The sequence below is a fragment of the Piliocolobus tephrosceles genome, chromosome 6 (assembly GCF_002776525.5).
Source record: "Piliocolobus tephrosceles isolate RC106 chromosome 6, ASM277652v3, whole genome shotgun sequence".
In the NCBI taxonomy this organism is placed as follows: Eukaryota; Metazoa; Chordata; class Mammalia; order Primates; family Cercopithecidae; genus Piliocolobus; species Piliocolobus tephrosceles.
Window position 1 is genome coordinate 163,035,818 of NC_045439.1, and position 12,662 is coordinate 163,048,479.

The 12,662-nt window shown below is 44.1% G+C and overlaps 1 protein-coding gene across 1 annotated transcript in view; it reads left to right on the top strand.

Moving 5' to 3' along the window:
- Positions 1-7,681, top strand: part of NIPA1 (NIPA magnesium transporter 1) — a 34,476-nt gene extending 26,795 nt beyond the window's left edge. The window contains exon 5 of the mRNA XM_026447199.1: positions 1,678-7,681. Coding sequence (XP_026302984.1) covers positions 1,678-2,207 — 530 coding nt within the window. The 3' untranslated portion in view covers positions 2,208-7,681. The remainder of the gene's footprint in view (positions 1-1,677) is intronic.
- The last annotated feature ends 4,981 nt before the right edge of the window (positions 7,682-12,662 follow it).

Below are 12,662 nucleotides of genomic sequence, written 5' to 3' on the forward strand. Positions count from 1 at the left end.
TTTGCATGTCCACACTCACTGGTTTTCTTGTCCACACTTGCTGGTTTTCTTGTCCACACTTGCTGGTTTGCATAGCCAGCAGTTCCCAGCCCTCCCAGGTCCATTTGTGATCTTGGAATGGGTTTCACGGAAAACACAACCTCCTTATACACACAATTTCAAACCGTCAATTTAATGCCTCACTGTAATATAAAGGAGAAATACCAGGATGATACTTTAAAACAAAACGTCCATTTCAATACGTAAATGCTCAGGTCCCCCTACAAGAGAAGACGTGTTGAAGCTGGCCGGCCCCACACCTTGTGAGGAGTGGTTGAGAATCTGGTAGCTGCAGAGATAGACTGACGGGGGTGTCGTGTTATTGACTTGGACACTTGAGGTCTTACCATCAACAAAATGGTCCTCAGATGGAGCATAACTCTTAATCAAGCTTTTATCAAAGAAAGAACAATCCTCCCTCAATTTACATGGAAGTGGCATTTCTGAAAAATTCAGCATATATTAAATCCATGCAAAAATTACTTTGTTTCATACATAAAATTAGTTTCTAGGCTCTGATTATTATAAGTATGTTTTTCAGTTACAAGTCCAAGGAGACATGCAGAAGTTGTGAGGAGAACGGGATGATTTTGATGGGAGTGGGGGTTGCCGTCTGCACATGCCTCTGCCCACTGGGTGCAGCCCCCAATCATTGAAAAACCCACAAACCCCCCCACAGCTTATAGTCCTCCCTCCTGTCCCCAGCCTCACCCCGCCCCCTGGATTTCCAGGTGCTTTCTTGAAACCTTGGAGCATCTCCATTGACTTGCATTGTTAAGAGAATGGTTCTAGGCTGGGCGCGGTGGCTCACGCCTGTAATCCCAGCACTTTGGGAGGCCGAGGACGGCGGACCACGTAAGGTCAGGAGTTTGAGACCAGCCTGGCCAACATGGTGAAACCCTGTCTCTACTGAAAATATGATAGCCAGGCGTGGCGGCAGGTGCCTGTGATCCCAGCTACTCAGGAGGCTGAGACAGGAGAATCGCTTGAACCTGGGAGGCAGATGTTGCAGTGAGCAGAGATCACGCTATTTCACTCCAGCCTGGACAACAAAGGGCAAAACTCCGTCTCAAAAAAACAAACAACAAAAAAATGGAGAATGGTTCTGATAGAGAACCATGTAAACATTTAGGAGCTGTAAATGGTTTTTGGGTTTTTTTTTGAGACGGACTCTTGCTCTGTCGCCCAGGCTGGAGTGCAGTGGTGCGATCTCGGCTCACTGCAACTCTGCCTCCTGGGTTCAAGCGATTTTCCTGCCTCAGCGTCCTGAGTAGCTGGGATCACTGGCGCCCGCGACCATGCCCGGCTAATTTTTCATATTTTTAGTAGAGAACAGGGTTTCACCGTGTTACCCAGGATAGTCTCGATCTCCTGACCTCCTGATCTGCCTGCCTCGGCCTCCCAAAGTGCTGGGATTACAGGTGTGAGCCACCGCGCCTGGCCGTAAATGTTTTAACAGTGAAAGTAATGGAAATAATGTTGTGGAATGAAATCAGTGGATCTGGTAAATTCAAGCCAGAGCCCACATGCCCCCCAGGGCTGTGCCGCAGTAGAGGCGGGTGGCGGGTGGGGGCACGGGTGCTGCCCCAGTCTACGTCCTGGGTTGCGGCTGCTAGGCGGCGGCTGCCAGGTGACCGTGTGCCGTCTGTGTTCCAGTGTTTGTGGGCTACCTGTGCATCGTGCTGCTCATGCTGCTGCTGCTCATCTTCTGGATCGCACCGGCCCACGGGCCCACCAACATCATGGTCTACATCAGCATCTGCTCCTTGCTGGGCAGTTTCACCGTGCCTTCCACCAAGGGCATCGGGCTGGCGGCCCAAGACATCTTGCATAACAACCCGTCCAGCCAGAGAGCCCTCTGCCTGTGCCTGGTGCTCCTGGCCGTGCTCGGCTGCAGTATCATCGTCCAGTTCAGGTACATCAACAAGGCGCTGGAGTGCTTCGACTCCTCGGTATTCGGGGCCATCTACTACGTCGTGTTTACCACGCTGGTCCTGCTGGCCTCGGCCATCCTCTTCCGGGAGTGGAGCAACGTGGGCCTGGTGGACTTCTTGGGGATGGCCTGTGGATTCACGACCGTCTCCGTGGGGATTGTCCTTATACAGGTGTTCAAAGAGTTCAATTTCAACCTTGGGGAGATGAACAAATCTAATATGAAAACAGACTAGATGGCAACAGGGGCTTGGATGCTTCGAGGAACAGGCATTGGAGGTGGTTTCTGGCCCTGATTGGATGTGAAGTAGAAGAGGTCCTCGATCATGGTGTTAGAGTTGACTGGATAGTAACAGGTGGTCTGGTGGACAGCGGGGAGCATGGCTCAGCACCAGAGCAGAGGCCCAGCCAGCCCTCTGCAGCCCAAAGGTGCCCAGCGGTTGCCTGGCACCATCTCTCTCTGATGAGACGAATCTCATTTTCATTTCCATTAACCTGGAAGCTTTCATGAATATTCTCTTCTTTTAAAACATTTTAACATTATTTAAACAGAAAAAGATGGGCTCTTTCTGGTTAGTTGTTACAGGATAGCAGAGACATTTTTACTTAGACTGCTTTGGAAATGAGAGATTGTTGTCTTGAACTCTGGCACTGTACGGTGAATGTGTCTGTAGTTGTATTGGTTTGCATTAAGCATGTATAACATTCAAGTATGTCATCTAAATAAGAGGCATATACATTGAATTGTTTTTAATCCTCTGACCAGTTGACTCTTCTACCCCCACCCCCACCCAAGACATTTTAATAGTAAATAGAGAGAGAGAAGAGTTAATGAACATGATGGAGTGTTCCACTGGCAGGATGACTTTTCAATAGCTCAAATCAATTTCAGTGCCTTTATCACTTGAATTATTAACTTAATTTAACTCTTACTGTGTATATGTTCTTAGATTAGAATACTGTAACTTCCTTGAGTATGCTTTAATATTTCAATATTCAAGTTATAAATGTATAAGGCAGTTAGAAATAATACAGTCACGTGTCACTTAATGACAGGGCAACATTCTGAGAAATGCATTGTAAGGTGACTTTATTGTGTGAACATCATGGAGTGCACTTACACAAACCTAGATGGGCCACCTATTACCCACCCAGGCCAATGGCACAGCCTGTTGCTCCTGGCCTACACACCTGTACAGCATGTGACTGCACTGAATACTGCAGGCAATTGTAACACAGTGGTGAGTATTTGTGTTTCCAAACATACGAAGGGTACAGTAAAACTGTGGTATTATAATCCTATGGGACCACCGACATGTAAGTGGTGTGTCTTTGACAGAAACATGGCTACGTGGTGCATGACTGTATATTCATTGGAAGATAGTCAAGACTAAAGACGCATTAGAGCAAATGGACCCACTTAACATGTGATTATTGTCCAATTAAAGACAGTTGATTTAAGCAGCATGAGTTATTATTTGTATTCAATCTATGTACCTGGGATCCAGTATCAAATAGATCCACATTCTTTATCAGCAAGCATTTATGGCCATTCAGAAGAAATAAATTAGGTAACTTGATAATAAGGCTAAGTGGGAGAAAACCTGTTCAACAGCTCATAAATCAAGTACCCTGTCACACAGGAACAGGTTAAAGGACACAATTGAGGTTAGGCTAGTTTCTACAGACTGCAACACACAGTTTTCAAAAGAATTTCTAACAAGCCAATGGATGTAGCCGTCTCCTTGTTGTTTGCAATGGCAGAGCGTCCTGGAGTTCCTTATCTAACCTTTCATTTTATGTCTTAATTGCAAAAGAGCCATTAATTATGCCAGTATTTGAATCAAAGAGGTCATTCTCTGTAATGTTCCCATCCATGTGTTCCAAATGGGAGCAAAGCATGAAGTGATGCAAATATTTCACCACGGTATCATGTACTTCATGGCCAGTGTTTTATCTCAGTAGGGGACTATGCCAAGTTGAAAGATGGGGTTGGGTCAAGTGGATTAGGTGAAATAGAACATAACATTTAATAATACCCAATTAAAGTTCCTCAGTAAGGAAAAAATGTGTTTTTGTAGGCAAAAAGAACATTTCTGAAGTCTCAAGGAATAGCTTCCTAAAGTGTTGAGTGAAGAGGCTAAATAAAATGAGACTAGTTTAACATACAGAGAAAAATCCTTTATGAATTAAACATGTGCTTGATGACCATGGGTTGTCAGTGATTTGTGAACTAAGAGCAGCAACAAAATTATTTTTAAAAATTGTAAATCCTCTCTTAATGGGTGGTTAGCAAATGCTCGAAGTCCATTAGCAGGTTTTGTTTTTTATCATCAGTACTTTTAGGAACTTTCTGAAAATGTAATGTAGCAGTATCAATATACTTTTAGGCTTAAAAAATAGTTTCCTGGGTAAGGAGTGTGAGATATTCAAAGAATACATGTGGCTAACAAGTTCACATGTCACATGAAAATTATCACATTTGTGTTGCTACAGCTTTCGTGTGAAATTTAGTTTAAATGCAGCTGTTGGTGTACCTTAGTATAATTTTAATCCACAGTTACACCATTGATACTGAGAGGTGATACCCGATGATCTGCTCTATAACTTTCTTAGAGTGAAACAAAATCTCAAAGTATTAATAGCTCTTTTCCCCTTGAAGGTGACTGATCCTGGGACAGTTAGAATCTTTAGAATGTTCAGCAGATACTTCAGTAGGATACACAGCTTTTCTTCCAGTGAAACAAAGTTCATATCATCCATTGTTTTTCAAGCACGTGACACTAGCCTCAAAGTAAATGACATGACCAGTGGTTGAGCAGTGTAATTTTCAAATTTAATATAGAGCATATAACTTCTGATTTAATGGTATTTATTTAAAAAATTTATGTTTTCATCATTCATTTGGAAATGAAAAAAAAAAAAAGCCCCAAAGTGAGAACTTTGGGGGAGGGCCTAGAACATGGATTGGTCTCTTAGTGGTCTTTCCAAAAGCAAATGTACTTGAAATATTTTCATTATTATACTATTCTTTGGAAAAAAAAAAAAAAGATGCTTACTGTATACTTGTTTTCAGGCGTCCTCTAAAATCAAAGGTTTTGATCACAATATGCAGATTTCCTCTTGATAGATACTTAAATAGACCATTTCTCTCCTCTTGTTGGCAATGCCTTGTTTTCTCCTCTGAATATTTGCATTTGAAGAGATTGCTTCCTGTTCTGCTCATTGATCAAAGGTAGGGCCATTTAAGGATTCTAACCCTAACCCAGCACCACGGAGCCCCGAGCATCTTCCCGGCTGGCAGGAGGATGCCATCTCTGTGGAGAAGGGGCTGGGGCGGGCAGTCCTTCCCCTGCCACGTGGAGCAAGGCCCTGCCCATGCTGGGGACTCTGGGAAGGAACCCAGTGTTCTGGGTTGCTCAGCCCTCATTGCAGTGTTTCCTATTAGAATGTTAGTGGAATCTACTTTGCAGCTCTTTGTTCAGCAATAAGGAAAACTCTTTCAATTCCTGCTCTTCAAGCCAATTTGCTCCACCCAGTTGTCCTTCCAGAAGTTCATCCCAGCAGGAATATGTTGGTGTTTGCTCTTCTTTAGGCTTCACATCTGTTTTCTGATAGAAGTGAGCACCGTTCACTTGTGCAGTCGTCTTGCGTTCCTTCTTCCTAGACGACTCAGCTCTTTGTAAATGTTGTGCTCAACTTCCAGGGGCCAGTTCTAGACTTTGGAGATGCAGTGTCTCCCAGGTGTGCACAGACACCTGGGCCGTGGAAACAGGTGTGATGGGCACAGGCTGCTGCCCTCTGTCTGCTCGGGAGATTTTCCTCTTTTTCAGCTGCTCCGCTAACCCAGAACGGGGAGAGAGTGTTCCCGTGGTTCCCAGAGCCCCTCCCGTCGCACCGCTCTGAGGCCTGCTGGATCCTGACTTAGGCTTCCTGCCACCAAGCAGGAAACTGGAAAGAGAACATTTCAGTGTCAGGTCTGTTCCCAACGGCATGGATTAGCTTCCATGCTCTGCACTTGTCCTTTTCATGGTGTCGGACACCAAGGAGGTTGTTCGCCCATCAGGCAGGATTGGATGGAGTCTTGGTGTTTTGCCTACTCAGGGACCAAAAACGTGTCATTGACTCCTTAACAGTGACCTTCCTCCCAAGGACATATCCATGTTCATTTTTCATCAGTTTTACTCATATTCGTAGGTAGATTCTGTTAATGTGAGTTGGGAAGAAAAGACCAATTTGCACACCAGTCACACACAAGACAGTTTTTCATATAAAATACCTCAATTTTTTGTATTCCTCATTTCCACCTCATAGTTGTACTGGTGATGAATTTTAAGGGTCTGTCCTTTAGCTTATAGGTGATGTTTCACATCTGGCCAGATTCTTATACCTCCATTGTATACTTGAAAAGGTTCAGAATTACAGGAACAGCAATGAGAATTTGGCCCACTATCGCTACTCATTTGTTTTCATACACATTCCTCACATGCAAGAAAATAATTATATTTTAAGAAAATGTAACTTTGTTACATTAAAATATGTTGTCTAGTAAAAAGTTGATATTCAGTAGAACAAGGATCATGTAAATAAACATCTATTTCACATGTACCCAAAGCGTTTAAAAAGCAGAGTCTAGGGCCCAGAGCATGAGCCAGGGAGGAGGATGTTTTTCTTCTTTTCTGTATTTTTCCCTAAATTGTGCAAACATAGGTGAGTCTCTTAACCTTTCTGTGCCTCAGTTTTTCTACCTCTAAAGGGGTGGGATGGTTCTCCAAATTGTTTCTAAAACACCGGCACTTTCAGCAGCGTTCTGGTGGCCTGAGCTGAGAGCACTGTGTTCAGAAGTGCCCGGGAGTGGCACAGTGGAATCCGCTTTCACGGACCATGGAGTCCGCTCAGGACCGTGCTGTAGAACACACAGCCTCACGTGCTGAGAAAGCAAAGGAAGCGCTGAGTGTAAAGTTTGCATGATTCCATGAAGCTTTAGTTTTCCTTTTTTTGTTTTAAAAGAAAGGGTTTTATATGTTCTATTGTAAAATATGGAAATTAAACAGGGACTTAAGAAAGCCGCACAGAAAGATCACCTTCTGATGGTGTGATGGGCTCCTGACATTTGGCCGCGGTCTGTATTCTGAAAAAGATGTAATGGCGTGTGAAACACATGGATTCTGTTACACTGGATTTGGAATAAATGATGCTGAACTTCCTGCTTCCAAGCAGCTCAGCCCTCATGCTGAACTGACACCAGGCGAATGTCAGGGCTCCCAAACCACTAGTGCCAAAGGGTCATGTTGAAAAGTTCAGAATATTTATTTGTCAGAATATAATAATTGCGCCCCACCTTAGTATTTTTGCACTTTACAAAAATTTAGGTACTGTTTTTCAGTGGCTTGAGTGTTTTGCCTTTTCAAAGGATAACTGATTTTCTTGAAAAATGGAATATAATCATGAAAGAGAGGAAGATGATTTAAAAAAAGTCAAATGTTGATTGGTTGTGTAAAAGTTTTGTCATATAAATGTATTGGGAAGCTTCCAATTAGCATACATAGACACATGTGTCCATGGCTAAGACCTGCTTATATTTTGCTTTATAGATGTAGTCATAGCATGTTGTTAATTGCCTCATGTAAATAAAAAGGCTATTAAGTTTTCCAGTAATATTTATTAATCTGTATGTGTTTTAAAATAAAATAACTTATTTCTAGCTGAACATTTGTTGATTTTTTTTTCCCTTTACTTGAAATTCTCATGTAGTCTCAGGTTCCAGGTCATCCCAGTTCCTCACATTTTTCCTATCCTCTTTTTAGAAATGAGTAGCCTAGGGTAGATGCAGTGGCTCATGACTGTAATCCCAGCACTTTGAGGGACGGAGGTGGGTGGATCACTTGAGGCCAGGAGTTTGAGACCAACCTGCTCAACATGGTAAAACCCCATCTCTACTAAAAAATACAAAAATTAGCCAGGCATGGTGGTACACGCCTGTAGTGCCAGCTACTCAGTAGGCTGAAGCAGAAGGATCACTTGAACTTGGGAGGTAGAGGTTGCAGTGAGCCGAGATCACAGCACTGCACTCCAGCCTTGACAACAGAGTGAAATGCCATCTCAAAAAAAAAAAAAAACAGAAATGACTAGCCTCTAGATCTCTGTAACAATGTAGAAAATGTCTACCTGTGGACCAGGTGCGGTGGCTCACGCCTGTAATCCCAGCACTTTGGGAGGCCGAGGCGGGTGGATCGCCTGAGGTCGGGAGTTCGAGAGTAGCCTGACCAACATGGAGAAACCTCGTCTCGGCTAAAAATACAAAATTAGCCGGGAGTGGTGGTACATGCCTGTAATCCCAGTTACTCGGAAGGCTGAGGCAGGAGAGAGGCAGAGGTTGCAGTGAGCCGAGATCGCACCACTGCACTCCAGCCTGGGCAACAAGAACAAAACGCCATCTCAAAAAAACAAAAACAAAACAGGCCAAGTGTGGTGGCTCACGCCTGTAATCCCAGCACTTTGGGCGGCTGAGGCGGGCGGATCACAAGGTCAGGAGTCTGAGACCAGCCTGGCCAACACGGTGAAACCCCGTCTCTACTAAAAATACAAAACTTAGCTTGGTGTGGTGGTGTGTGCCTATAATCCCAGCTACTCTGGAGGCTGAAGCAGGAGAATCACTTAAACTCGGGAGGTGGAGGTTGCAACGAGCCGAGATCGCACCACTGCACTCTCTAGCCTGGACCACAGGAGCGAAACTCCGTCTTGGAAAAAAAAAAGAAAACGTCTACCCGCCTACCTTCGGGAGCAAATCCATGATGTGTGCAGAAATTCCCTATCCTGCGACTATCTCTTGATCCAATGAAGTGATAGTATTGAATAAAACCAGCTCTATTTTAATATGTTAATAACTTTGACATGTTTTTGAGTTGTATAACATTATTTTACATTTTTAGCCCATAGAAAACGAGACGATCATAAGACATTTTCATACTTCAAGCATCATTAGAAATCTTGTTGCTAGTCTTCTTTAGTGTCCTACAATTTTCTTTGTTGTTGTTTTTTTGGTTTTTTTTTTTTTTTTGAGAGACAGGGTCTCACTCCCTCAGTCATAGCTCACTGCAGCCTCGAACTCCTGGGCTCAAGTGACCCTCCAGCGTCAGCCTCCCTAGTAGCTAGGACTACAGGCCTGTGCCTGCACACCTGGGTAATTTTTTAATTTGTTTGTAGAGACAGGATCTAGTTATGTTGCTCACGCTAGTGTCCTATAAGTTATTTTATCAGGCCGGGCGCGGTGGCTCAAGCCTGTAATCCCAGCACTTTGGGAGGCCGAGACAGGCGGATCACGAGGTCAGGAGATCGAGACCATCCTGGCTAACACGGTGAAACCCCGTCTCTACTAAAAAAAAATACAAAAATCTAGCCGGGCGAGGTGGCGGCGCCTGTAGTCCCAGCTACTCGGGAGGCTGAGGCAGGAGAATGGCGGGAACCCGGGAGGCGGAGCTTGCAGTGAGCTGAGATCGGGCCACTGCACTCCAGCCTGAGCGACAGAGCAAGACTCCGTCTCAAAAAAAAAAAAAAAAAAAAAAAAGTTATTTTATCAAATGAGAAAAAATGAGTAAGATTTTTTTCTTAGTCTCTATCCCAAAAGATTTAATTATTCACATTTTCATCAAAGTGTACTTATACAGAAATCCAAGAATAAACGTTTTATGAAATCGCCAAACGCGTCTATGGATAATTCTTTCCAGATAGATTTTGGGGGCTGTGAAGTGTATTAATGCCAAATTCTGCTGTCATTGAACAAAAGCTTGGGTTGGTTGGTTACTACTATAGAGTAGCTTGTGCTAGCTGCTAGCCAAGTCTTCCCTGCAAGGGACTTGTCCTTGAATTTCTGTGTTGCTTCGTTACGTCCGTCCCATCCATCTGATGACCGTTCATTTTGACATTGTCAGCATGTTTGTTGTAGTATTCGTCACACTTACTTGTTCACCATTAGTTTGAACCTCACATGATAGTTTTAAAAAGGTTCTTAGGCAGGGCAGGGTGGCTCACACCTGTAATCCCAGCACTTTGGGAGGCTGAGGCAGGTGGATCACAAGGTCAGGAGTTCAAGATCAGCCTGGCCAACATGGTGAAACCCCGTCTCTACTAAAAATACAAAAATTAGCTGAGCGTGGTGGCAGGGGCCTGTGGTTCCAGCTATACAGGAGGCTGAGGCAGAAGAATTGCTTGAACCCGGGAGGTGGAGGTTGCAGTGAGCCGAGATCATGTCACTGCACTTCAGCCTGGGTGACAGGGTGAGACTCTGTCTCAAAAAAATAAAAAGATTTTTAGTTGGAGAGGTGAGGCACAGACAAGAAACATATAAAAGATCTAGGTACCTTGGCGGCCAGGCATGGTGGCTCAGGCCTGTAATCCCAGCACTTTGGATCACCTGAGGTCGGGGGTTCAAGACCAGCCTGACCAACATGGAGAAACCCCGTCTCTACTAAAAATAAATAATTAGCTGGGCGTGGTGGCGCATGCCTGTAATCCCAGCTATTACGGAGGTTGAGGCAGGAGAATCGCTTGAACCCGGGAGGCGGAGGTTGCAGTGAGCCGAGATCGCGACATTGCACTCCAGCCTGGGCAAAAAGAGCGAAACTCCATCTAAAAAAAAAAAAAAAGATCTAGGAACCTCTCTGTTACCAGTTGGAAGAGGACAGGATTCATTCCGGCCGAGGACATGAGAAAGAGCAGTGGAACTGATGGTGGCGAGCAGGAGAGTGGTGCTGCGGACAGTGTGACAAACACAGCGAGTCTGTAAAAATCACTGAGAGGATGGAGCAGAGGGTGGGGAGGAGGTCAGACCAGGTTGCTCATCTGTAACACCGAATCTGTTTTATTTTTGAGAAAGACTTTTGGGGGATCCCAGCATCTTCTCCTTCCCTTAATCTGGCATACTTACTGTGTTAGTTTTTTCTTACGGCTCCTCACAAGTTACATACCTTGTAGCTTTAAACAGCACACACGCATCATCTTACGGTTCTGGAGGTTAGAAGTTCCACACAGGCTTTACTGGGCTAAATCAAGGTGCAGACAGGATTACGTCCGTCTGGAGGCTCCTGGGGAGAGCCTCATCTCTGCTCTTTCAGTTTCTACAGGCCGCCTTTCTATCATGCCTCGTGGCTCCTTCCTCCATCTTTGAAGCCAGCAGTGTCACCTCTCTCTTACCACTCGTCCATCACCATAGCTTACTCTCTGACTCTGACCCTCCTGTCACCCACTTGGAAGGACCTTCATGACTGCTTTGGGCTCACATGGACAATCCAGGGTCAGCTCCTTCTCAAGATCCTCAGTCGCATCTGCAGAGCCCCTTTTGCCGTGTCAGGTGGCACAGTCACAGGTTTCAACGGTGAGGACGTGGATATCTTTGGGCATTCTGCTGACCACATCCACTTACCATTTTACCAAGTGAGTCAGTTCATAAAAGCCAACTCCTGGCTTTTAATCACTGTCCTACTGTTCTGCCTCAATTCACTTTGAGTTATTCCTATATTTTTTCAGAAAGTTTCTCCCTGCTTATCCCCAACAAATGTTTTGAAAAATGCCTTACTACATTTGTAGGTCATTGATGACCTTGAATAAACTAAATAATAGTAACTGAAAAGTTTTTATGTAATACAAATGCTTTAAAATGACAGGGAAAGCCACTATTCATTTTGGAAGGACAAAGGGCAATTTTAGTGATAGGGGTTGAGGTAAAGAAAAAATGATCATCTCCTGTGCTGTTCTGATGCTTCTGTTGTAACAAAACCAAAACATGCAAGAGTAATTGGGGAATAATGTATATATAAGAAAACTATTTGATTTCCTAATACATGATTTTTAAAAATACTGTTTTAAAGCTGTTGAAATCTTGTCATTGTTACAGAAGCATAGGCCAGACTTCTTGCTTCTGTAAAAATAATAAGATTTCAACAGCTGTATTGGGGTATAATTGACATATAATAAACCACACATATATAAAATGTATGATTTGGTAAAGTTTTGACAAGTGTCTTTTGATGAAAACAGCCAGAAACAAAACACTGAACATCCCCATCACACCAAAATTTATTTTTGACCCACTGTAATCCCTTCACCCTCCTTGCCTCCTCTCCTCCTAGGGACCCATTCATCTGCTTTCTGTCACTATGCATTAGCTTCTATTTGCTAGGCTTTTATATAAATGTCATTGTTGAGTACACACTGTTTTTTTGGTCTGCTCGTTTCACTTACATAATTATTTTGAGACTTAGCTATGTTAAGGCATATGTATCAGCAGTTCATTCCCCGGCCTTTTTTTACTTTTTATTTTTTATTTTATTTTATTTTTTTGAGACGGAGTCTCGCTCTGTCGCCCAGGCTGGAGTGCAGTGGCCGGATCTCGGCTCACTGCAAGCTCCGCCTCCCGGGTTAACGCCATTCTCCTGCCTCAGCCTCCCGAGTAGCTGGGACTAAAGGCACCCGCCACCTCGCCCGGCTAGTTTTTTTGTATTTTTAGTAGAGACGGGGTTTCACCCTGTTAGCCAGGATGATCTCGATCTCCTGACCTCGTGATCCGCCCGTCTCGGCCTCCCAGAGTGCTGGGATTACAGGCTTGAGCCACTGCGCCCGGCCTGGACCATGGTTTTGAGCCATTGTGAATTAAGTTGCAATGGACTTTACAAGTCTTGTTTTTTTTTTTTTTT